Source organism: Ostrea edulis, chromosome 9 (assembly GCF_947568905.1).
Source record: "Ostrea edulis chromosome 9, xbOstEdul1.1, whole genome shotgun sequence".
NCBI classification, from domain to species: domain Eukaryota; kingdom Metazoa; phylum Mollusca; class Bivalvia; order Ostreida; family Ostreidae; genus Ostrea; species Ostrea edulis.
This window is the reverse complement of record NC_079172.1, coordinates 9,266,838-9,290,179: the sequence shown is the minus strand read 5'-3', so window position 1 is coordinate 9,290,179 and position 23,342 is coordinate 9,266,838. Positions and strand designations below refer to the sequence as shown.

The window sequence follows — 23,342 nt, the reverse complement described above, 5'->3', positions numbered from 1 at the left end:
AAGTTTGTTCCTTTTCCACCCAAGAATGGAGAAAGGGGGGTTAAAACCCCAAAATGACAAAACATGAACTTTATAAAAAAAAATTATTTTCCTCCAAAGGGAGAAGGGTTGCAAACCTCTAGATATGCCACTGCGTATGCAACAAATATAAACCAATAGGTATCGCAAAGGAAAATAGGGGCACATAATATCAAAGAAAAGGTTACCCATAGTAAGGCATCCTATCTATAATCAGCTGAAAATCAATATCTGCAAACCTTTCTTAAAATGTCAATATTTAAGAGCAGGAAAGATTTTATTACGTTGTATAATTACTAGACATTAGGCATGGATGACCATAACCATTTCTAAAAACAGTCTACCTTTTGTAATAATGATTTTGTGACAATGAGTGAAGATACATGAACATGACAATGTCTGAATTTCTTTACACTTACGATAATTAATTAGAGTTTACTTTAAAAGAATTTAAAATAAATAAATGATGATGTACATGTATATCAATAGTATTTTCTTTTTTAACATTATAAGAAAGGTCTGCATATAATGATGTTAGTCTTACGGGCATTATTATGGAAGCACTATGCTTTTAAGGTGATATAATGTTTTGCATGTCCTCTGTTCGCAGTAATAGTAGTTATCCATACTCAATCTAGGATGTATGATACGGTACGGGGTTTTTCCCTGGGTTGTATTAATTAAAATCTAGGGTAAATGCGGTACACCATTCCTTCTCCCCTTTTTTGGATAATGTTTAATGATTTCTGTGATTATTTTTTAATCAGGTGCGAAATGCTGACTGATTTATTTTGTCATACTTATCAAAAGGTTAGAAAGGGAAAGTAAGCTTTGAATGATAGTTTCTAGAACTCTCTCTCTCTCTCTCTCTCTCTCTCTCTCTCTCTCTCTCTCTCTCTCTCTCTCTCTCATGTGAAAAATGCTGACTCCAGTTATCCTTTAGGGTAAATACTGATAGCTAGCCCCTAAAAAACCACTCATTAAATTTTTCTTAATTTTATCTATCATGATATTTTGACCTTATCATAAAGCATATAAAAATCAACATGAGCAATCAGGTTAATTTTGTCGTAGATAGTTATACAGGTTAAATACTCAACATTAATTAGAAATTCAAAATACATCTAAAGAAACCACTGGGATGATTAAATCCTCTATTTGGCCAAATCTATTCTAATTATGTCGTGTCCCACACACTATCAGACATTTTTCTTATAACAAAAACGATAGGTTTATGTAAAACTTACACGGTACCAATTTTGATGCACCAGATGCGCATTTCAACAAATAATGTCTCTTCAGTGATGCTCAACCGAAATGTTTGAAATCCGAAATAACAATGAAGTTTTAGAGCTAAATATAGCCAAAGCCAGCGTGCCAAAAAAGTGAAGCCAAATTCGTCCAAGGATAAGAGCTATGCATGAGGGAGATAATCCTTAATTTTGAAATGAATTTCTAAATTTTATAACAGCAATTAAATATACATCCGTATTTTCAAGCTAGTAACGAAGTACTTAGCTACTGGGCTGTAGAGACCCTCGGGGACTAACAGTTTATATGAGCCATCTTGCCCTCACAGATAGATACATGTATGGCTTACATAGGTTGAAGATTCCTATCTGTAGTTTCACATTGAAACAATTGGAAAAACTCACTATTGGATAAGTGAAAATGCATGCATATTGCATTAACTAACTGTAATTTTCCCTAGGTGAAGGTCTATGTTAACTGTTTGTATATATATATATATACATGTACATGTATATATGTATGGGTAGATATTAATGTTAAACTTGATCATGAGGATGATCTGGTTAGTAACAACTTATCAAACAGCTTCGTTTATATATCGCGACTTAAATAACCAATAAAAGTACCGCTTGAGAAGGAGCGAATCTTAGATCTGAAGCCTTCAACGGAACTTCCATAACGAACCCCTCAAATTTTCATCATTGCGACTGCAATTTGCCGATTTTTATGTCGATACTCTCCCAAACCCTTTCAATCTCAATTCAAGGGGCAACTAGTTAGATATGTATTCGGCCTAATGGTAACACGGATGTGAGAATCGGAAAAAGTAAAAAGATAATCTCTGCATACGTTCACTGAAATCTTTGTGAGCCATATGGGCACCATTTTCGTCAAAGGTTATTCGAGTTTTAAATTTGTCTGCCACAATTACATGACTTGGACGTGCAATTTCTCATTTTAAAACACTAGATTTGTTCAAAATGAATGGTATAATAATTATTGTAACAGTTATATCAAAACACTAATTAGAAAAAACAGTAACACAACTAAGAAGATGAACGAGTTGATGAGTTTCATTGAATAAAAATATACGATATAGGTGGCAAAGAACAGTTTTGCATTATAGGCCCAGTCAACTTTCTTTAAAAAAGGAAATACCCCATATTTGATGGGATATTACGTGTGTAGAAATGTATACAATGATTTTAGGATGCATGTCAAATGTAGCTGATTGCTTAATAAAAATGTTGATATACAACATGTAGATGTCACCATGATTCCTAGCATATAGATGGGTGCAAATACGAAACTATAACACGTGATCAGTTGCTGAAGAAATTCCGGTTCAAACATCTATGGTCCACCAAAGGGTCTGTAGATGAGAGTGAAAGGTGGATGGTCCCATATGAAAGGTAGATTTTTTAGAAGTGCAAACAGCGTTCTTGATTGTGCACAGTGTGTGGGGTCAGATTAGCCCAAATTAGAGAAAATCAAAGCAAGAAAGGGGCACGTTCTCGGAGCATATTTTGTACACCAGCACCAGTATGTTTGGATTGTATATAATTTGCGGTCATAATGTCTTACCTACACCAATATAAAATTCAGGTATTGACATAAAAGGGAAATATGATTTTTCACCAGTCTGTCATAATCTGACTTTGATATATACCCCCTACCCACATATTTCAGAACCTAATAAAAACTGTCCACTGCCACCATTGTCTAGTTCGACGAAACGCTCGTTCGAGAATTACGTAGAATGTCTAGTTGAGCGAGGTTATATACGATATCTTATTATATACTTTCAATTTCGTCTCTTCTCTTTTCTTTAAAAGTTTTCCGGCATATATCACACGATATATGCCCGGAAACATTCCAGCCCGCAAACATTACGTCACAATCAATACACAAGTAAATTACTACGTCGTTAATTTTCAAATTTTTCGTGTTTTTCATCTTTTACTCAGTTAAACCAATAAAAAAAAAATGTTAAAAATAAATTATTGTTAGTTTCTAAATGAAATTAAAAGTATATAATAAAAAGGTTATAGACTTTGTATGGGAAAATATGACGACCGAGTTTTTTGTAGCGGACGGACCTCGCAAGCTCGGTCCGTCTACGCGCCAAAAAAACTCGGTCGTCATATTTTCCCATACAAAGTCTATAACCTATAAATATGCGCTTTCAATTCGTTGGTGAGTTTTGTTTATTTCCCACTGACTTTGGATGTATTTTTATTGTTTATAATAGTTTGGTTTGAAATAAAAACAAATATCGAAGCTAAATGTGACGTCAGAATGTACTGTTTATATCGGTTGACGTTATATTCCCCGCGTTAAATGAATAGGCGGATCATATATTTTCCTCCCATCTTTCCACTTCAATATTTGAAAATTAACTCGGCGTTTGGCGCTAGGGAAATTTCATGAATAATATATATTTTGAAATGAATAGATATTTCTAATTCTAATCAACCGTACTTAACTGAATTATGATTATCACTTTGGGCGTGCCAATAACTAGCTCTTGCTTCGCTAGGTTCAACGGTCACATCGTATAAGCATACACATGTAGTTTCCAGTGGTGATTTTAAGAAGGTATATTGATTTTATGATTTTAAAACTAAATTGGGAACTCAACGGCTGCAACTCAACGGTTGCAACCTGTTTTAGAAAGGGTCAATTGAGATTCGACTTAAAATTTGTCAGTTCCTTACCAGAAATTAATTCGGTCATTTATTACGAGAAATTTTCTATTCTATTAATGATTGACAATACTTGAAACGTAAGTGTAATATGAATACCTTAAAACTTCTCACTCCAATCTTGATAGATCGTCATCTTGAGTAGAAGGATTGTCATTTTTGGCGTAATGGTCAAGTTGGACCCAGTAAAGAGGCCAGGTTAGTCCACACTATACTACTTATACACTGTATCATCATTGGCATTTTTCTCAGGGCGGGTGTGACAGGTCGACAGGGGATGCTTACTCCTCCTAGGCTCCTGATCACACCTCTAATGTGTCCAGGGGGTCCTTGTTTGTATAATTACTGAATTTTTTTCTTGGTCAATACGATACCGTATATTAAGCAGCCCGATAAGTACAACATTCATCCAATACTGGGGGAATATCGTACATAATTATTATGTAGTTAAAGCATCCGATTGATCGAGAACTGATAATGATTGCTTTGTGTTATAATTGAATAATTCAAAACACCGAAACTTACTACTGGAGCCAAAAGATACCAGATCGGCCATCTTTGTGTACAGTTGGACTGTAACATGTTGTCGAAATGTAGATTAGAAACGCGGTTTTGTTTGTTATATTAGTAAATATAAAACATCGAAACCAGCTACTAGAACGTACAGAACTTATATCAAACGATACCCGATCGGCCATCTTTAGATAGGTTTGATATTACTATAATTCAAACTGTCATTACTCCAGGTCGTGTCAGAAGTCCCCTTTATAATGGAAAATAGTTGAAATAAATAAAGACCCGAGTTTTCATTGAGTGGCTGAAAATAATAATCATTCGTATTATTTGAATTTATTTGTCCCGATGAAAGTTGAAGATAACGAACAGTGATCAATCTTATAAGCAATACAAAATAGAGAGTTGGGCAAACACGGACCCCTGGATATACCAGAGATGGGATCAGGTGCCTAGGAGTATTAAGCATCCCATGTCGACCGAATCAAATGCTATATTTATCTTGAAGACAATTCCCATTTCTCCAACGTTTATGGGCCTCAGACAATCGGAAAGCACGGAATTATTAGGTCAGATAAAAAGTTAAGTTATACGTACATATTTCTTTCCGTAAACAGTACTTTAATAATCGTATATTAGAACATTTTTGTAACTCAAATGAAAAAACAATAATCTATTTTAAAAATGTGTCTATCGTAACCCAAATGAAAGAACTTCAATAATCTATGTTAAAAATGCGTCTATCAAAACATCCTTAGGCGTGCAAGTGAAGGTTCGATAATGTGGGAGAGAAAGAGAGAGAAGTTGTGAAGATGAAAGGATGATATTAGTAAGATTCAGTCACGTTAGCGTTTTCACCCGTTACACTTTTGATTTGTCGCCTCACATGTTCGTCCTAAACACGTAGCAGTGAAAGAATTTGTAGCTTCGTCAGAACACCAACATTATACCAAGTACTAACGGGGTGACAAGGATTGCCTGTTGGGGAATAATAGTTAAATTTAAAAGAAATTTAAGTACACGGAATGCCTAGGTGCACAGTTATTGGGTTTCATTCTTAAAAATCTTTTGACTGTTCCTTTTCTCTCTCTATCTGGATCACAGACAAATTCATTATGTATGGATACCCCATTAATACCCCCGGAGTTGAACTTACGAGCTAAGAAACCAATGAACCTCTTAGCCCGTCCGACCATCTAAGCAAGATAATGGAGCTTTCGCTATAGGCTGTACAAATTATACGGTCATTGAGAAACGTTCCTACATGGTATACTTGTAAAAGATCTGCATTGAATTTTTCTTTGCAAAGTTCATAAATTGCAATGAACCTTTAACATCTTATTTAACTTAACAACACTGCCTAAGTTAAACAAAATGAATTTAAAGCAAAAATAAATTATTCAAAACCCGCTTTGCAAATATCAATTTTATTAACAAATATAGATTATCTTAAAATTGCTATTTTAGATTTTTCACAAATCTTATACAATCCTCTTTAAACAAACACACTATATCTTACATGCATATAGATCTACCAATTTTATATCTAAACAGTCACATTTATTCTTATACATTCTAACACTTTCAGATATTTAATTTACAAAAATAACGTTCTTTTTCTTCTGTCGGTTGATAAACTTTCGATTAAAATCGGGGTTCTGCCTTCAATGCGAACGGTTCTGTCGAAGTTGTAGCTCCGGTAAATCCATCGAAACTCAGAACATCTTCAGACGTCTTGGAGAATTTGAACTTCTGGATCAAATTAGTGAACATTAGAAAGAGTTCTGATTTTGCAAGAGCCTCTCCAGCACAAACTCGGGGTCCTATAGAATAAATAGTTATCGTTAGTATGATTTTCATCTGATCTGGAAATAGTGTACACAGTATCACAGATGAATTCAACAGTCACAATAACAGTTACAATAAATTTAGAATGAAGCATAATCAAGACGAGGCTGTAGTATAAAGAAGAGAGTTCAAAACACTCTTCGATTTTGTACAAGTAGGCTTATATGAAATTTAAAACAAACATACATGTATACATAATGTAATGATAAATCTCCTATACAACTGTGTTATGAATATTTCATTACCGATGGAGAAAGGAATAAGGCGATCCTTATTGGTTATCTTCCCTGTGACGTCATCTATAAACCTTTGCGGTCTGAACTCCTTAGGCTGTGGAAAGTGGGCGGGATCCATATTAGCCGATTTGAGATGTCCCATCACAATTGTATCCTTCGGTATCACGTGACCCGCAATTGTCACCTCCTCTGTTGACGCATGTGGTAATGACATATCCACTAATAAATTTAAAAATCGCAGATTTACTGTGGTTTATGATGGTAAATGATTATCTACTTTAAAATGCTTTGTTATTCTGGTATTTGTTCATAGATATTAATAACATATTTATTAAATGATCTGGACGAAAGTAATGAGATAAATTGGCTCCTCGAAATTCATTCCGAGATTGGATATAGTACTGGGACGGCTCGTGTGTTGTACAAATGTAAGTATGTGTATCACTTTTAGTACTGGGACGGCTCGTGTGTTGTACAAATGTAAGTATGTGTATCACTTTTAGTACTGGGACGGCTCGTGTGTTGTACAAATGTAAGTATGTGTATCACTTTTAGTAGTGGGACGGCTCGTGTGTTGTACAAATGTAAGTATGTGTATCACTTTTAGTACTGGGACGGCTCGTGTGTTGTACAAATGTAAGAATGTGTATCACTTTTAGTACTGGGACGGCTCGTGTGTTGTACAAATGTAAGTATGTGCATCACTTTTAGTACTGGGACGGCTCGTGTGTTGTACAAATGTAAGTATGTGTATCACATTTAGTACTGGGACGGCTCGTGTGTTGTACAAATGTAAGAATGTGTATCACTTTTAGTACTGGGACGGCTCGTGTGTTGTACAAATGTAAGAATGTGTATCACTTTTAGTACTGGGACAGCTCGTTTATTGTTAAGAATGCGTGTCACTCTGGGTGTAAAGCTGATTACAGTTCACATATTTTGCTCGATTGATTTGATACTACATGTATAGCTTTGTTATCAAGTAGGGAAGAATCCTATTGATTTTGAGGTGCAAAGGTCAAGGTCACTATTTAGACACTCATTCCGAGGGGATATGTCCTGCCTTGCAAAACTCTTATTCATGAATAACGTTGGAGATTAGGAAGATATCAGAGAATATACAAAAACGAAAGTGTAAGTAGAACCTGTCATGCCTGATTAGAATTCCATATTATATATTATTTCCCAGAATAATGGTATGTGTGTTAATTATTACCTTGTTTATCAAAGTATAAAGTTTCAGAATGACTGAATACTTACATATGTTTGATAGTCGCTGTACTTCTAATATCGTGGCCTCCACATATGGTAGCCGGGGTTTGTCACTCATACGTACCTCTCTATTCAAGCCGACCTCCTAAATTACATAGAAATAGATGTAAAGCAAGAGGCTCCTGAGCCACATCGCTCGCCTGAGTCACCTTAAACCTGCTTTTGTGATTTTTAAAAGATTTTGTTTTAATCTTTATTTCCATGACAAAGTTTGACCCCATATTGTGGACAGTCTAACCCCAGTTGTTCATGATATAATCGAACTTCACGTGGATGCCCTAACACTATTATGACTATAATGACCTTGCTGTTCTTGCAAAGGTCATAAGACGATCATAAAATTTACATTAAAACATTCAGGAGAAATTAAATAAGTTACGTTTTCTTTAAAGTAGGCCAAACTTTAAGGTCAATGACACAAGGTTAAACTCCATGGTATCAAATGAAAGGTCTTGCTAAAATTTCATATACATATGAAAGTCCTACATTAAATAGTTCAAGAGATATTTTATATATGAAATTTTCTTTCAAGTTGGTCAAACTCCAAAATCAAGGTCACAACGTTAGAAAAATTAGTACTGGGAAAAAATTGTTACATGGGATGCATATACATGTATAAAATATGAGAGCCGTGTTACTCAATATTCAAAAGTTATGAGTTAAGTTAAAAGTTTGAAATCTGGGTCAAACTCCAAGGTCAGGATCACAAGGTCAAACATCAGTTATGCTTTAAACAGTATTTTATCATGAATAACATAATAGGGATCAGGCAGCAAGCAGCGCCTACATGTATATAAGCCTTCATGTATGAAACGTAAGGTCTTACCATAAGGTATCTATATGCACATCATGAAATTCCTACCTACCTACCTATAGTTCAGGAGATATTGGCTAGCTTAAATTTACTTAAAAGTTGTTCAAACTCCAAGGTGAAGTTCACAAGGTTAAAACCTTCGAAGCAACGAAAAACTTTATTGTCACAATTAAAGAACGTTCACATAAAATACAAGAGCTCTATCTCTCACTATTCAAAAGTTATGACCAATGTTAAAGTTTTCGACAGACAGGACAAAAAAATATGCTCCCTATCATAGTCGCGGCGGCATAAAAAAAACAAGTCCACACAACTTGGGAATATTTGCATTTCGATATGATTTAATGAGGCCCTGCTACTCTTGAAAAGAATTTGTTTCTATTAATTTCCTGTATATCCCCATATCAATTTTCTGTTGTAACCGACCCTAACCCTGGAGCCCCTGAATTGAACAAACTTGAACTTAAACTGCCTAAAGATACTTGCATATAGATATAACTAATCACATTCCTGCTGTTGTTGAAATGAATATTCATGAACATTATTTCTATATATTCCTCTGTCAAACTTTAATCCCCTATTGTGGCCAAATCTACTTCAGGAGACCACAATTTAAACAAATTTAAGTCTGTACTACCCATGGATGCTTAGATATTAATATGACTAATCCATTCCCAGTTATTCTTGAGAACATCCTAAAATTGCATATTATTGACTAATCCTCTCCCTATGTTTCTTGTAAAGAATATTATAAAACACAAGCCATCCCATATATCTGCATGTAAAGTTTTGATACCTTATTCCAGTCCCACCCTAGCCCTCGGGCCACGATTTAAAGAAACTCTAATCTACTATATGTCAGGAAGCTTTTCTGGCTCAATGGTCCCCGGGAAGAGGACTTTCCTATACACATGTAAAACTTTTATCCTCTACTGAGGCCTCACCCTACTTCATGGAGTCATGATTTGAACAAACCTGAATCTACACTATTTCAGGGAGCTGTCATGTAAATTTCAATTTTTCTAGCCCAGTGTTTCTTGAGAAGATTTTTAAATGACCCACCCTATTTTTGCTCTGTTAATTGTCTCCTCTCTTACGGGGAGTTGGACCTTCATTTGAACACATGTGAATCCACTTTACCAAAGGGTGATTTGTACCAAGTTTAATTGAAATTCGCAGAGTGGTTCTACAGAAGAAGATGCAAATATGAATAGATGACAACGACGAGGACAAACGTTGGTCAGAAAATAACATTTAAACAATGCTACTGAATCTCTTATGGTGCCAATTCTTGATTCACATCTATTTCATTTTTATAATCCTGTAGAAGTTGTAGAACAAACTTTTTTCATTAATAGCAAGATTTTACATGCCTTCTCTATTTGGTGAAAACATTTTTCCTGTACATCAGAGTATTCGATCATGTAAAGAAGAGCCCAGTCTAACGTTGAGGCAGTTGTCTCTGTTCCAGCAACGAACAGGTCTATTACAATCCGGACGGTATGACGAACTAGAAACAAAATCAAGCATTAGTGTATATTGATATTGCAACGGGGAGATATGAGATAGGGGATTCAGGGGTCCCCGTTTTGAATTAGGGGTCGGCCGATGTCTGTTCTCCTTTATTGTTGCAAAATCAAAATTTCACTGACAGCGAAAATGGTATTAATAAGTATATTGCGTGAACGTCCACAACAATAACAATACAATGTTATGTATAAACGGTATGATTTCAGCATCTCCATCGTCAATTTCCCAAATTTATGTAGCAATATTCCATTATCACCTGTATATGGTGTTTATATCTCTCAACTTATTCGATAAGTAAGAGCCTGTTCTGCGTATGATCAGTTTTTAGATCGAGGCAGGCTACTGAAAAACAAGTTGATTTTGCAGGCATTTCAACAGTCTCGTTTAAAGTCAGCATTTTGCAAATTATATGGTTGTTATAAAGACTTAGTTTGCCCACATAACCTATTATTGGATCATATGCTGTTTGACGTGTTTCATACCGATTGTTAGGCCGTTCTTAGCACACCGATTTTGACTCCGTTTACCTGATCAAGACAATGGGATTCACTGCTGGTGTGCCCGATCGACAGGGGATGCTTACTACTCGTACGGTATGACCAGGTGTCCGTGTTTGCCCAACTCTTTATTTTGCATTCCTTGTGGACGTTATGAGATTAACGTCTATTCTTTATTTTCACCTTTCATATACAATATATCTACGGTGTGATAGTTGGGCGAGCACAGCAAATGCAGCTGATGAAACAGCTAATCCACGTTTGGTTATGTTTACGGTGCTACTCGTACATGTAACGTAAAGGAAACTGAACCTAAGAATTTCGGGTTTAGAGCTTTCAAGAGAGGTAAATTGATACTAGAATTAAATATTGCTATTTTCAATATCTATATAATGCAGTAGTTTTGTCATTCAAAATAAAGGGTATATCCACTTGCTCAGATTAAAAACAGATATTATAAGAACCTACCCCTGTGATATATATCTTCTTTTGGAAATTTTAATACAGAAGGTCCAAATTACCAGAATCTTATCAAAGAAATTGTCCTTTCATTCTTTTACTAGTTCATGTAAATGTCAAAACCTCATATATTTTCCATAGGATTCAACGTAAAATGTTTAGGCCAATGCACTCATTTACACTTTGCAAAACGCAAATTGTGTTGAGTCCTTTTGCGAGGTCAACACAAAGCTCAAAAGAGAACAAAACAATAATTCTCTTTATGCCACCAAATGTATTGACATGCTGCAATGAATTCACAGCTGCTTCAATGTTTTTTTAATGTACATGTATTAGTAGACTTACGACGGAGCAATCAAAATGATTTTTTAAAAGTTACTAAACGTAAATGACAAAGTTACAAGTCACTAAGGCCACTGTGAGAATCATATTGGTTTTTCCCTAAAGATGATGGTCAAAATATTTAACTTTAGCAACGTGTAGATTCAGTTACAATGAATCTGATCATACATGAAAAAGTAAACAGCGATCAATCTTCTGATTTCTATGAAAAAAATTCAAAAATTAAGAGTAGGACAAACACGGACCCCAGGTTTTGATATCTAAAAAAAAATCTCAAATTTAAGTTTGAGCTTTTTTTTTTATTTCAGTATTCAAAATTAGAGTAAAATCTCAGACTGAAATCAAGATTTCAACTGATGGCTTTCTCTCTCTCTCTCGAGAAATCCAGGCCTGGACAGGTGCTTAGGAGTAGGTATCCCCTGTTGACAGGCCAAACCCGTCGCGAGTCCTACATCTTGATCAGGTAAACGGAGTATATCTTGATTAAAAATATTTCTTGGTTTCAGCTTTTGATTTGAAATTTCCAGATTCAAACCTTGTAAATCCAAGATTAAATATCGTAAATTGGAATTTCATTTGTTAAATCCAAAAATTGGTATTTTGAATAACACAATCATACGTTTAATTCGTACTTAGACTAAAATTGAGATAATTTTCTTTAATCTCCTCTTAGAACATTGTGAATAGATAAGTCATTAAAATCATGTTGTGAAGAACACAAAAAATCTCACTTTTTTCCTGAATTGTTTCGTCACGTGAAAAAGACAGTATCTTCTGGTCCAGTAGATCTCTGATGTTGTTTTCATCGATCGTTTTTTCGTGTTCCTCTATCTGTTTTGTGAGGTATTCAAAAATGAAATCCCTTGCTCTCAATTGTTCTTGCACATTAGTTCCCTTGTAAAATAAAATGAATTACAATGAAACATTGAAATGAATCGATAAAATTCGACTCATATGAATACGTCAACATTGCCAGTGAAAGCCTGCAAAATTTAGACCTTTGTTTGGCGCTTATGGCCGTTGAGCAGGGGGGATCTTTATCATATCAAACCTGCTGTGATACGGGACCTCGGTTTTTGCGGTCTCAACCGAAGTACCGCCCCATTTAGTCTACTTTAACTGAGAAAATTGTTTTGAAAACGGAATATTTAAGGATATACATATCTAAGGATACCTAAAACAAATTGTGGTAGATTTGTAAATCCTTTATTTTTGCTAAAAACTCATACGGTATTTACTAATAAAAATGTCCGATGAAACTACTTTTATGGCTTCATTTTTGCAATGGTTACAACTAGTAATACGTTCGGAATAACGAATAAGTCATTCTAGGTGTGACCGGTCGACAGGGGATGCTTAATCCTCCTAGGCAGTCCGTGTTTGCCCAACTATCTATTTTGTATTGCTTGTAGGAGTTATGAGATTGATCACTGTTCGTTATCTTCACCTTGCATGCTATCACAACAATATCCCGTTTCATTGAATACGTCCACAATTTTGGGTAAATGGGAGTTTATAGCAATATCAAAACATTTAAGCCTACAAATAACAGTTTGTGATATCTTATAATCTGCAAACCTACTTCCAAATTCCACAACAAGAGGTTCATGGGCCACATGGGTCACCTCACTCCTGTTGTTGTTCAGCTATCGTAATTAAAATATTTTTTCAATCTTTATTCCATTAAGAATTTCAAAGGGTCCTGACATGACTTAACGTGAATTCACACGTCGATGCCTCGACACTACATGATCTTCCTGTTCTAGGAGAAGGTCAAGGTCAATTGATTATGGTATATGAATAGTCTTGCCATAAGAAATATATATACAAAATATAAAAGTTCTACCTTGAATAGTTCGGGAGATATTGAATTGTTCAGATTTTTAAAGATCATACTGTAAGGTCAAGGTCATAATATTAAATACCGTGATATTTCAAGGTCTTTGCCATAAAGAATATGTGTAAAATATAATAGTTCTACCTCAAATAGTTCATGATAATGATATTGGATAGGTCAGATTTTTAAAAGGTCATAATTGAAGGTCAAGGCCACATGATTAAAGATTGGTATAAAGTATTTATATAGAAAATACGAAAGTCGTCCCTTAAATACGGTAGTTCAGGATATATCAAACAGGATACCTGTATGTTTCCTTCAAAGTAGGTCAACCGCCACAGTGGTCTAGAGGTACATGTAGTGCGCTCACCCCGTTTGCGGAAGGTCGGGGTTCGTATCCCAGCCGCCACAGACCTAAGTCGTTAAACTAGGTAGTGACAGTTCCATCGCCAAACTCTCGACATCAGGTGTGAATGTCACAGGTCATCGGAAATGACCTTAAAAAACGAATATTCCGTGTCATAGTAGGTGTGACACGCTAAAGAACCTAGCTGTAAGCGCCGGGCATAGGCCCAAATTTGAAGCCCTTAACTGGTATTGGTGATGTCTCAATATGAGTGAAAAATTCTTGAGAGGGACATTAAAGAAGATGTAATCAATCAAAGTAGATCAAAGTCGAAGGGTCAAAGATCATGGTATGAAATAAAGGAATTTGCAATAAGAAATCTATATAAAAAATATCAAAGTCCTACCTTAAATACTCGTAGTTCAGGATATATTGAATAGGTCAGGATTTTTTTAAAAGTAGGTCAGACTTCAGGGTCAAGGTTATAAAGTCAAACACCTTGGTATCATATGAAGACATTGTCATAACGAATGAACAAACAACATATGACTTCAATAGTTCAGGGGCTATTTAAGCTTAAAGGTAGGTCAATTTCCTATGTCAATACCACAGGGTTAGAAACTTTAACATGATATAAAAGCTAAATGCTCAGAAAAATGTTATAGTTGTAAATTTGGTTCAAGCTACTTGGTGAAAATCACAAGGTCAAAGGTCATATATGAAATGCACAGCCTTACCAAAAGATATCTCTATTCAAATTTTAAAAGCAATACCTTCAATATTTCAGGAGATAATGAACAGTTTTCTTTAAAATAGGTTCAAGGTGAGGATCAAACACTTTGGTACCAACGACAAAATCATGTCGCATGAAATGGGCATACGATATGCATATTACTTGCCACTCAAAAGTTATGATAAAGGTTAAGTTTTGGACAAACAAACAGACAGGGAAAAAATTATGAAAGGAGAAGATAACAAACAGTGATCAATCTCTTAACTCCTATAAGCAATACAAATAGAGAGTTGGGCAAACATGGACCCCTGGATATACCACAGGTGGGATCAGGTGCCTAGGAGGAGTAAGTATCCCCTGTCGATCGTTCACACCCGCCGTGAGCCCTATATCTTGATCAGGTAAACGGAGTTATCCGTAGTCAAAATCAGTGTGCCAAGAACGGCTTAACAATCGGTATGAAACACGTCAAACAGTATTTGACCCAATGACAGATTGTATTTGCAAACTAGATCGTTATAACGACCATAGAATTTGCGAAATGTTGATTTTAACCAGGCTATTGGAACCCCTGCACCATCAACTTGTTTGTCAGTAGCTTGCCTCGATTTAAAAACTGACCATAAGCAGAACAAGCTTTTGCGTATCGAATAAGTTGAGAGATATTAACACTATATGCAGGTGATAATGGAATATTGCTACATAAATATGGGAAGTTGACAATGGAGAAGCTGAAATCATCCCGTTTGTCATAAAGTTGGGTTGTTAGTTTGCCGTTAATATCTACTTTCAATAAAATAGCAAAGTATGAAGTAGAAGTGGATGACTCTGTGGTGTATTTTTTATTTCGAGTTCACTGGGATATATGAAATCGACATATGAATTAAAATTATTATTGTTAATAGATAATACGTCGTCGTCGATACATTTAGATGTCGAATTGAAGGCCACAGCAATATATTTTTTCTTCTCATGTTGAAGTTTTTTAAAATAAATTCTGCTTCATAGGAATATGGAAACAGGTCAGCTAATATAGAAGGACAATTCGTGCCCGTGGGGATTCCAATAGACTGTTGGAAGACCTGATCACCGAAGACTACGAAGCTATTGTCAATATTTTTTATTTCAACTTCAGAGTGTACGTGTGCGTAGAATCAGAGTGTGTGTTTAACAAAGTAATTTTTTAGATGACTGGTCACTAAGTAGGAATATTTGCGTTTTCCATTTTTTGATGAAGATGAAACAGTCTATGATATCAAAAAGTCTAGTCTTTCATTCATCGTGAGGATTGGTCGTGTAAAGTGTTAAAAAGTCATACGCTTTGATGTTGTTGATTTGAGAAAAGTTATGCGATTTCAAGTTTACTAAAAGTTCTTTAGAATTTTTTAGAATCCACATTTGATTTACACCACTTCTGGCATATGTAGTCGCACAGTAAGTTTGAAGTTTCTCCTTCGCAGCTGTTAATATTTCCGTGAGGAGCAAAGATAGGGGCTTGGTAGAACATTTACTGGATCCACCAATGTATCTTTGTTTGTAAGGGTTTTTATGAAGTTTTTGGGAATCCAGTATAGGTACGGTAACTCATATCCATCCGACCCATTAACTGGGGTATTAAATGTGTCTAAATCTAAGGCATGGTTTTGAAAAATTTCGTCTTTTGAAAGGGCAGTTGGAGTATAAGCACGATTACCAAAAGTGGAATTAATGTCAAGTTCGTTTAAAATACAGTTGTTCTAATGAGCCTTACAAACAAAGACAATGTTGTAACTAGCTTTGTTAGCTGGAACCAAAACATATTTCTCATGTAACCTATCTAATTCTTTTATCACTCCTGGTTTTCTAAAAACAGAAGGATAGATGGTACGTACTTTTGTGTTGATATGTCTAATGCGGGATTTCGATATTCCTCTTATACTTTTAATCCATTCTGACAATGTATCAAGTTTTTTCATATTTAGCCCATTGTCTGGCATTATCCTCGACAAAATTCATAACTATCTATTTTGTATTGCTTATAGGAGGATCACTGTCCGTTATCTTCACCTTTCATGCATTAGAATATAAAACTATAATCCCCTATTGTGGCCCACCATAAACACGGGATCATGATCTGAACAAACTTGAATCTACTCTATGTCAGAAAATGTTCGTGTATATTTCAACTTTTTTGAACGAGTGTTTATGTATATTTCAAATTTTCCGAACCAATGCTTCTTCGGAATATTTTTCTTATTTATTGTATAAAGCATGTAAAAAATTTTATCCCCTATTGTGGCTTCATCCTACCCCTGGGGCCATGGTTTGAACACCTATGTGAGGAAGCTTTCATGTCAATTTCAACTTTTCTGGTCCAGTCGTTGTTAAAAGATTTTTAAATGACTCCATATTTGCATTTCCTTGATTATCTCCCCTTTGAAAGAGACATGAACTTTTATTTGAACAAACTTGAATATATCAACATGTAAAATGTTGATTCGTATTGTTGCCACACCCTACCCCCGGGTCACATGATTTTAACAAACTCTGTCGGGAAGCTTTCATGTATATTTCAACTTTTCTGGCCTAGTAGTTGTTCTTGAGAATATATATAAAGATTTTTCTTTATATATTCCCAAGTAAAAGTTTGATTCCTTATTGTGACCGCACCCTACCCGGGAGTACTTTAATATACTCTATGCAAGGAAGCTTTCATGTAAGGTGAAGACAACGAACAGTGATCAATCTCATAACTCCTACAAGCAATACAAAATAGATAGTTGGGCAAACACGGACCCCCGGACACACCAGAGGTGGGACCAGGTGCCCAGCAGGAGTAAGTATCCCCTGTTGACCGGTCACACCCGCCGTGAGCCCCATATCCTGATCAGGCAAACGGAGTTATCCGCAGTCAAAATCAGTGTGCCAAGAACGGCTTAACAATCGGTATGAAACACGTCAGACAGCATTTGACCCAATACGAGGTTGTATTGACGAACTAGATTGTTATAACGACCATAGAATTTGCGAAATGCTGACTTCAGTCGAGACTGTTGAAATCCCTGTACCATCAACTTGTTTGTCAGTAGCTTACCTCGATTTAAAAACTGACTATACCCAGAACAAGCTCTTGCATATCGAATCAGTTGAGAGATATAAACACCATATGCAGGTGATAATGGAATATTGCTACATAAATGTGGGAAGTTGACGATGGAGAAGCTGAAATCATCCCGTTTGTCATACAGTTGAGTTGTCAGTTTGCCGTTAAGGTCTACTTTCAACAAAATATCTAAGTATGAAGCAGAAGTGGACGACTCTGTGGTGTCCTTTATTTCGAGCTCACAGGGATATATCAAATCGACATATGAATGAAAGCTATCATTGTTAATAGACAAAACGTCATCGATATATCTAAAAGTCGAATTGAAGGTCACAGCGAGAGATTTTTTCTTCTCACGTAGAAGTTTTTGAATACATTCTGCTTCATATGAATATACAAACAGGTCAACTAACAAAGGAGCACAATTCGTGCCCATGGGAATTCCAACAGACTGTTGGAAGACCTGATCACCAAAGACCACGAAGATATTGTCAATGAGGAACTCTAGCATATTTTTTATTTCAACTTCAGAGTACTTGTGCATGGAATCAGAGTGGTGTTTAACAATGTAAGTTTTTGAATGACTGATCACTAGATATGAATATTTCCGTTTTCCGTTTTTGTTGAAGAAGCAACTTTCTATGATGTCAAAAAGTCTAGTCTTTAATTTATCGTGAGGAATGGTCGTGTATAGTGTTGAAAAGTCATAGGTTTTAATGCTATTGATTTGGGAAAAATTCTGTGATTTCAAGTTGAATTTCATTTTTTTCCGACCCAGTGGTTCATTTTTTAAATGACCCCACCCCATATTTGCATTTTCTTGATTACATGTATTTCCCCTTTCAAAGAGCCATGACCCTTCATTTGAACAAATGTGATTCCTCTTCACTCTTAATTTGTGCTGAGTTTGATTGAACCAAGTGGTTTTAGAGAGGAAGGTGAAAATGCGAAGAGTTTACAACGACAACAGCTGCTGGACAAATTTTGATCACAAAAGCTCTCTTGAGCCATCGACTTAGGTGAGCTAAACAGTGAATAAAATAGGAAATAGTATAATCATTCTCAAAATTTCACAAAAGCAGAGAACAAGATGGGCAATAAAACACAACCACAGGTAAATTTTAAAAAAAAAGATGTTTTAAAGATTTAAAAATTTAAAATACACATTTACATACACCGTGAAGTTCAAAGAAATCGAAAATTTACTTTTCGAGAAATCAAGTGCGCAGGCGATCTTGACAAAACAAATCCGAAAATTTTCATTAGAGACTTCATTACTTACGATGACGTTTTGCACGAATCTGGGTAATACTTGCAAGGCCGGTCCCGGACCTTTGAGAAGATTATCAATGGCTTTCAATACTGAGAGAAACTGTTCGTCATCATGTGCATATCTGTGAATAAAAAAGTACTAGAGTGTGTTAGAATTGTATGAAAAGTTAGAAATATACTCACAACAATTTAAGAAATCGACACACTGAATGCAATTCAAGTACAAAGTATGTATATTTGATGAAATGAAAAAATGTTACCTAAAACCGAAAATCATATTATGTATGATGTTACTGACTGAAGCGGTAAGAAAGCTTTTCAAATTTGTTATTGGCTGTCCTTTTGCTGACGCTATATCCGCACATAACAGTCTGGATTCGTCTAAAATCACGTCATCAAGGGAAGTTTTCCCCATACCAAAATCCCGCATAGTGTGCATAACAAAGCGACGATTTTGCCTCCAGATGTCGCCACTTGACAAGAGTACTCCCGGCTCTGCAAAGAAACATTCACAGAGATATGGAATGCAGGAAGATCAATGCAAATATAGAACAAATTTTTTAGGATAATTCATACCAACAAGAGGCCCATAGGTGACATCGCTCACCTGAGTCACCTTTGACTATATTTAAAATTTCTCCCTATAACTCCGCATGTAAAACTTTTATCCCTATTGTGGCTCCAAAATACCCCTGGGGGCTATGAGTTTTACATACTTGAATCTGCACTATGTCAGGAAGCTTTTATGTAAATGTAAACTTCTCTGGTCCAATGGTTCTTGAGAGGATTTTTAAAGATTTTCTCTATATATCTGTATGTAAAAATTTGATCCTCTATTGTGGCCCAACAGCAACCAACCCCCCCCCCCTCCTAAGGGGCATGATTTTAACAAACTTGAATACGTATTTTGTTAGGAAGCTTTCATCATGTTAATGTGAACTTTCCTGGCCCAGTGATTCTTTAGAATATTTTTGATGATTTTCCCTATATATATATATATATATTTTGAACCCGTATTGTGGCCCCATCCTAGCCCTGGGGCCATGGTTTTAATAATCTTGAATCTGCACTATGTCAGGAAGCCAGTCGCGGATTTAATGGGGGGGGGGGGGGCACAGCCGGCGCGCGCCCCAATTAAAATTTTCAAATTTAAGGTAAATAGTAGAATCTTTTTTAGAAAAATGTAAACGGTAAAAGAAGCATTTATTTAATTTCTTCCACTTTCGGAGAAATAAATGACCAAATCTTTTGATTTATTAAATAATTTTTATTGGAAGTACTTAGCCTTTTTTTTTTCCACAAAAACTCATAAAATTTGCGTAATTTTATTAATTTCACCCTATCAAAAAATGACAAAAAATAGCAAAAAGGACTACATATGAGTCATATTTCAAGCCCCATAAAAACTGTAAAACTCAGTAGCTTCCGGGGGCTCGCCCCCTGAGCCCCCAACGAGGCCTTCGCCCTGGACCCATTAGGGGTCTCAAGACGGTCCCACACCCCTTGTCTAAAAAAAGTGTTCGCCCCCTCTAACGGCGATTCCTGGATCCGTCCCTGGAAGCCTTCATGTAAATGTAACTTTTCTGGCACAGTGGTTCTTGAGAAGATTTTTCCTAAATATTTGTATGTAAAATATGATCCCCTATTGTTGTCCCATCCTATCCCCGGGGGTCATGATTTAAACAAACTTGAATCTGCACTATGTCAGGAAGATTCCACGTAAATTTCAGCTCTTCTTCCCCAGTGGTCTTTGAGAAGATTTTGAAATGACCCCACTCTATTTTTGTATTTTTGTGATTATCTGCCCTTTAAAGGGCATGACCTTTTACTTAAACAAACTTGAAAGTCCTTCACCCAAAGCTTTTTGCCAAGTTTGGTAGAAATTGGCCCAGTGGTTCTGGAGGAGAAGTCGAAAATTTGTTTTAAAAAGTTTACAAACCCAAACAGACAGACAGACGGACAGATGACGAACAACAGGCGATCAGAAAAGGTCACTTGAACTTTTAGCTCAGGTGAGCTAAAAGGCTAAATCGTAAGATAGAAACTCACATCTTGTTAGAAGGTATTGGCATGTTCAAAATAAATGATGATTGGAATAAATTAGCTGTTGAAAGAAAATATACAATACACGTCAATATGCATTGCATTATGGAGGAATAACACACCAGATAAATCTGATACGGATGAATGTGTACCGTGTAAGCTCAGGTTTGTTGTAAGGTCACGATAAACAGGTATGGTATATTTTCAACTGTTATAACTTTAATTGTCCCTCATATGAATAAAAATGGATATATCAAATGTCTTAATTTCCCCTCAAATATTAAATTTGAAGGTATAATTAGCAAACACTACATAGGCATCACGTGACCCCTTTCTGTCATAACCATGCGCCCAATTGTTCACATAGATGTGGACTGTTACTCATTTCTTTATTGATGTTAAAGAGGAATAACTCGTCATTATAATTCGATACAACTATTCTAAATTAAAATCAGAAACACATCCTCGGTCCTTTTAAAAATGTACTATAATTAATATATATACGGTGTGACCGTTGGACCGAGCGAAGCATGATATGGTCATTGGCATGTCCCAAGTGATAGTCATAATTCTGTTCAGTACCAAAATATATATTATTTATGAAATTCCCATTTCGCTAAACGCCCAGTATCAAAGGGGGATATCTATGAGGATAACTACAGGATCCGCCTATTCCTTTAACGCAGAGAAGACATAAACCGTGCATAGTGATATCAGATGTAGCCTCGACTTTTTTCTTCGTCTTTCAAACCAAACAATTATAAACAATAATTCATTTCAAAATATATATTATTTATGAACTTTTCCTTGCACTAAACGCCCAATAACATCTAAATATTAAAGGGGGATATACGAGGATAACCGGATAATATAACCCCAGCCGACGTAAATCATGAATTGTGACGTCACATTTAGCCCCGCAATTTTTCTCTTTCAAATCAAACACTTATAAACAACAATACACCCCGTTTGCAATTTAAAAGACAGTTAAAACAAAATTAACCAATAAATTCAAAGTGGTAAAAGGTAAGCGTAAATATATCGTATATTTTTATTTAAAGAAACTCATGAACTCGTTCATCTATTTAGTCGTATTACTGTTTTTCTATTTGATGATTGGCTAGAAACTGTAACAATGATAATCATACCATTCATTTTTAACAAACTGGGTTTTTGAATTACAAATTGCACGTTAGTCTTGTATATTTGGCATTGAAAATTAAAACACGAATAATTGTAGAAGCAACTAATGAACAAAGAATAATGGCGGCGCCCATATGGATCACAAAATTTTCAGTGAACGTATATAGAGATTATCTGTATTCATTTGCAAATTTTCTCATTTTTTATTTTACGTATACGTGTTACCTTTAGAGCCTTCGCTCGGTATTACAAGTATATGGTTAACTCAGTGGATTAAAGCATTAAGTGTTCTAGTTCTACAGGAGTTTTAACTGCTTTCTTATTCTTAATCATTTTATTTTACATTATCGGATTATCAGATTATATCTTATTTATTTATCACATATATTTCACGTTTCTTTTTCATTTAATGAAAATGTAAGTAGCAGGTGGGTTATTAAATTCTGTTGTACACTTGAAAAAAATTATTTTACCAATTATTCCATCTTTGGTTTTTGTTGTAGTTAATATCCACTCCGGGCGGCTACTCATCTGAGCTCCATGTTTAACGAAGGCTTCATATATATTGTCATATCCACTGATAATGACCATCAGATGTTTACCAACATATACACGAAACACATCTCCATATTTCTCACGTAAATCCATGAACCCTATATGACGCTTTTTGCCCATTCGAAGGAACAACAACGCATTTCCGATGAACGGCAAGGCAAATGGTCCAGGAATGGAGGACCTTGGGGTTTTAATCACACAGAGACCCAACAGAAACACCAGCACAAATACAAGAAGTGTTGTCAGGTCAATGTGTCCAATAAAACCAGGTATTGAAGCCATGTTTGACGCTCAGTACGCGAGACAATATTAACGCATTGGTGAACACATCCGCCTGCTTTTATACTTTAACAAAATGTGGGTGACTAAGTAGAACGTTCCTGTCCGCTGGGGGTTATTGAAATAGATAGATAGTTCGTATTTTAATCCTAATTAGTACATGTATATAAATAGATAAGGCCAAAAAAAGTTAATATGTTATACAGTATACTGATAAAGCCCTGTGTATTTTGATATTAAGTGTATAATTCATTTTACCGTAATAAGAAAAAATGTATTTTTAAAAACAGAGGCGGATCCAGAAAATATTCAAGGAGTGGGTGCGACTCAAGTTTGTACCTTTTCCGCCAAAGAAAGGGGGGGGGGGATTGAATACCCCAAAATGGCAAAAATGACCTTATCAAAATTAATTTTCATCCACAGAGAGAAGGGTTGCCACCCACGTAACATCCCTCTAGATCCGCCACTGCGTATACAATAAATTTGTATATATATCATATTAAACATTTTTTCGCCCCATCTATTTAAATATATTTACTGTATGAACCCCAGTTGACAGGAACGTTC

The 23,342-nt window shown here is 35.5% G+C and overlaps 1 protein-coding gene across 1 annotated transcript; it reads right to left on the bottom strand.

Moving 5' to 3' along the window:
- Positions 1–5,898: 5,898 nt before the first annotated feature.
- On the bottom strand, positions 5,899–22,899 carry LOC125657804 (cytochrome P450 2B4-like). The gene is made up of 8 exons (XM_048888583.2): positions 22,415–22,899; positions 19,016–19,250; positions 18,766–18,877; positions 12,217–12,379; positions 10,031–10,167; positions 7,832–7,928; positions 6,581–6,790; positions 5,899–6,310 (listed from the first exon to the last, which is right to left on the bottom strand). The coding sequence occupies exons 1-8, from the start codon at positions 22,776–22,778 to the stop codon at positions 6,132–6,134; spliced, it is 1,497 nt and encodes a 498-aa protein (XP_048744540.2). The 5' UTR covers positions 22,779–22,899; the 3' UTR covers positions 5,899–6,131.
- Between the last annotated feature and the right edge of the window lie 443 nt (positions 22,900–23,342).

Bases quoted from the DNA above. Each gene is read 5' to 3' on its own strand.
- LOC125657804 (XM_048888583.2), bottom strand. From the start codon at position 22,778: ATGGCTTCAATACCTGGTTTTATTGGACACATTGACCTGACAACACTT. The intron at 10,168-12,216 runs GTGAGATTTTTT...TTTTGTTTCTAG, and splicing joins CGAAACAATTCAGGAAAAAA to TTCGTCATACCGTCCGGATT. The intron at 6,311-6,580 runs GTAATGAAATAT...TTTATTCTATAG, and splicing joins CCTTATTCCTTTCTCCATCG to GACCCCGAGTTTGTGCTGGA.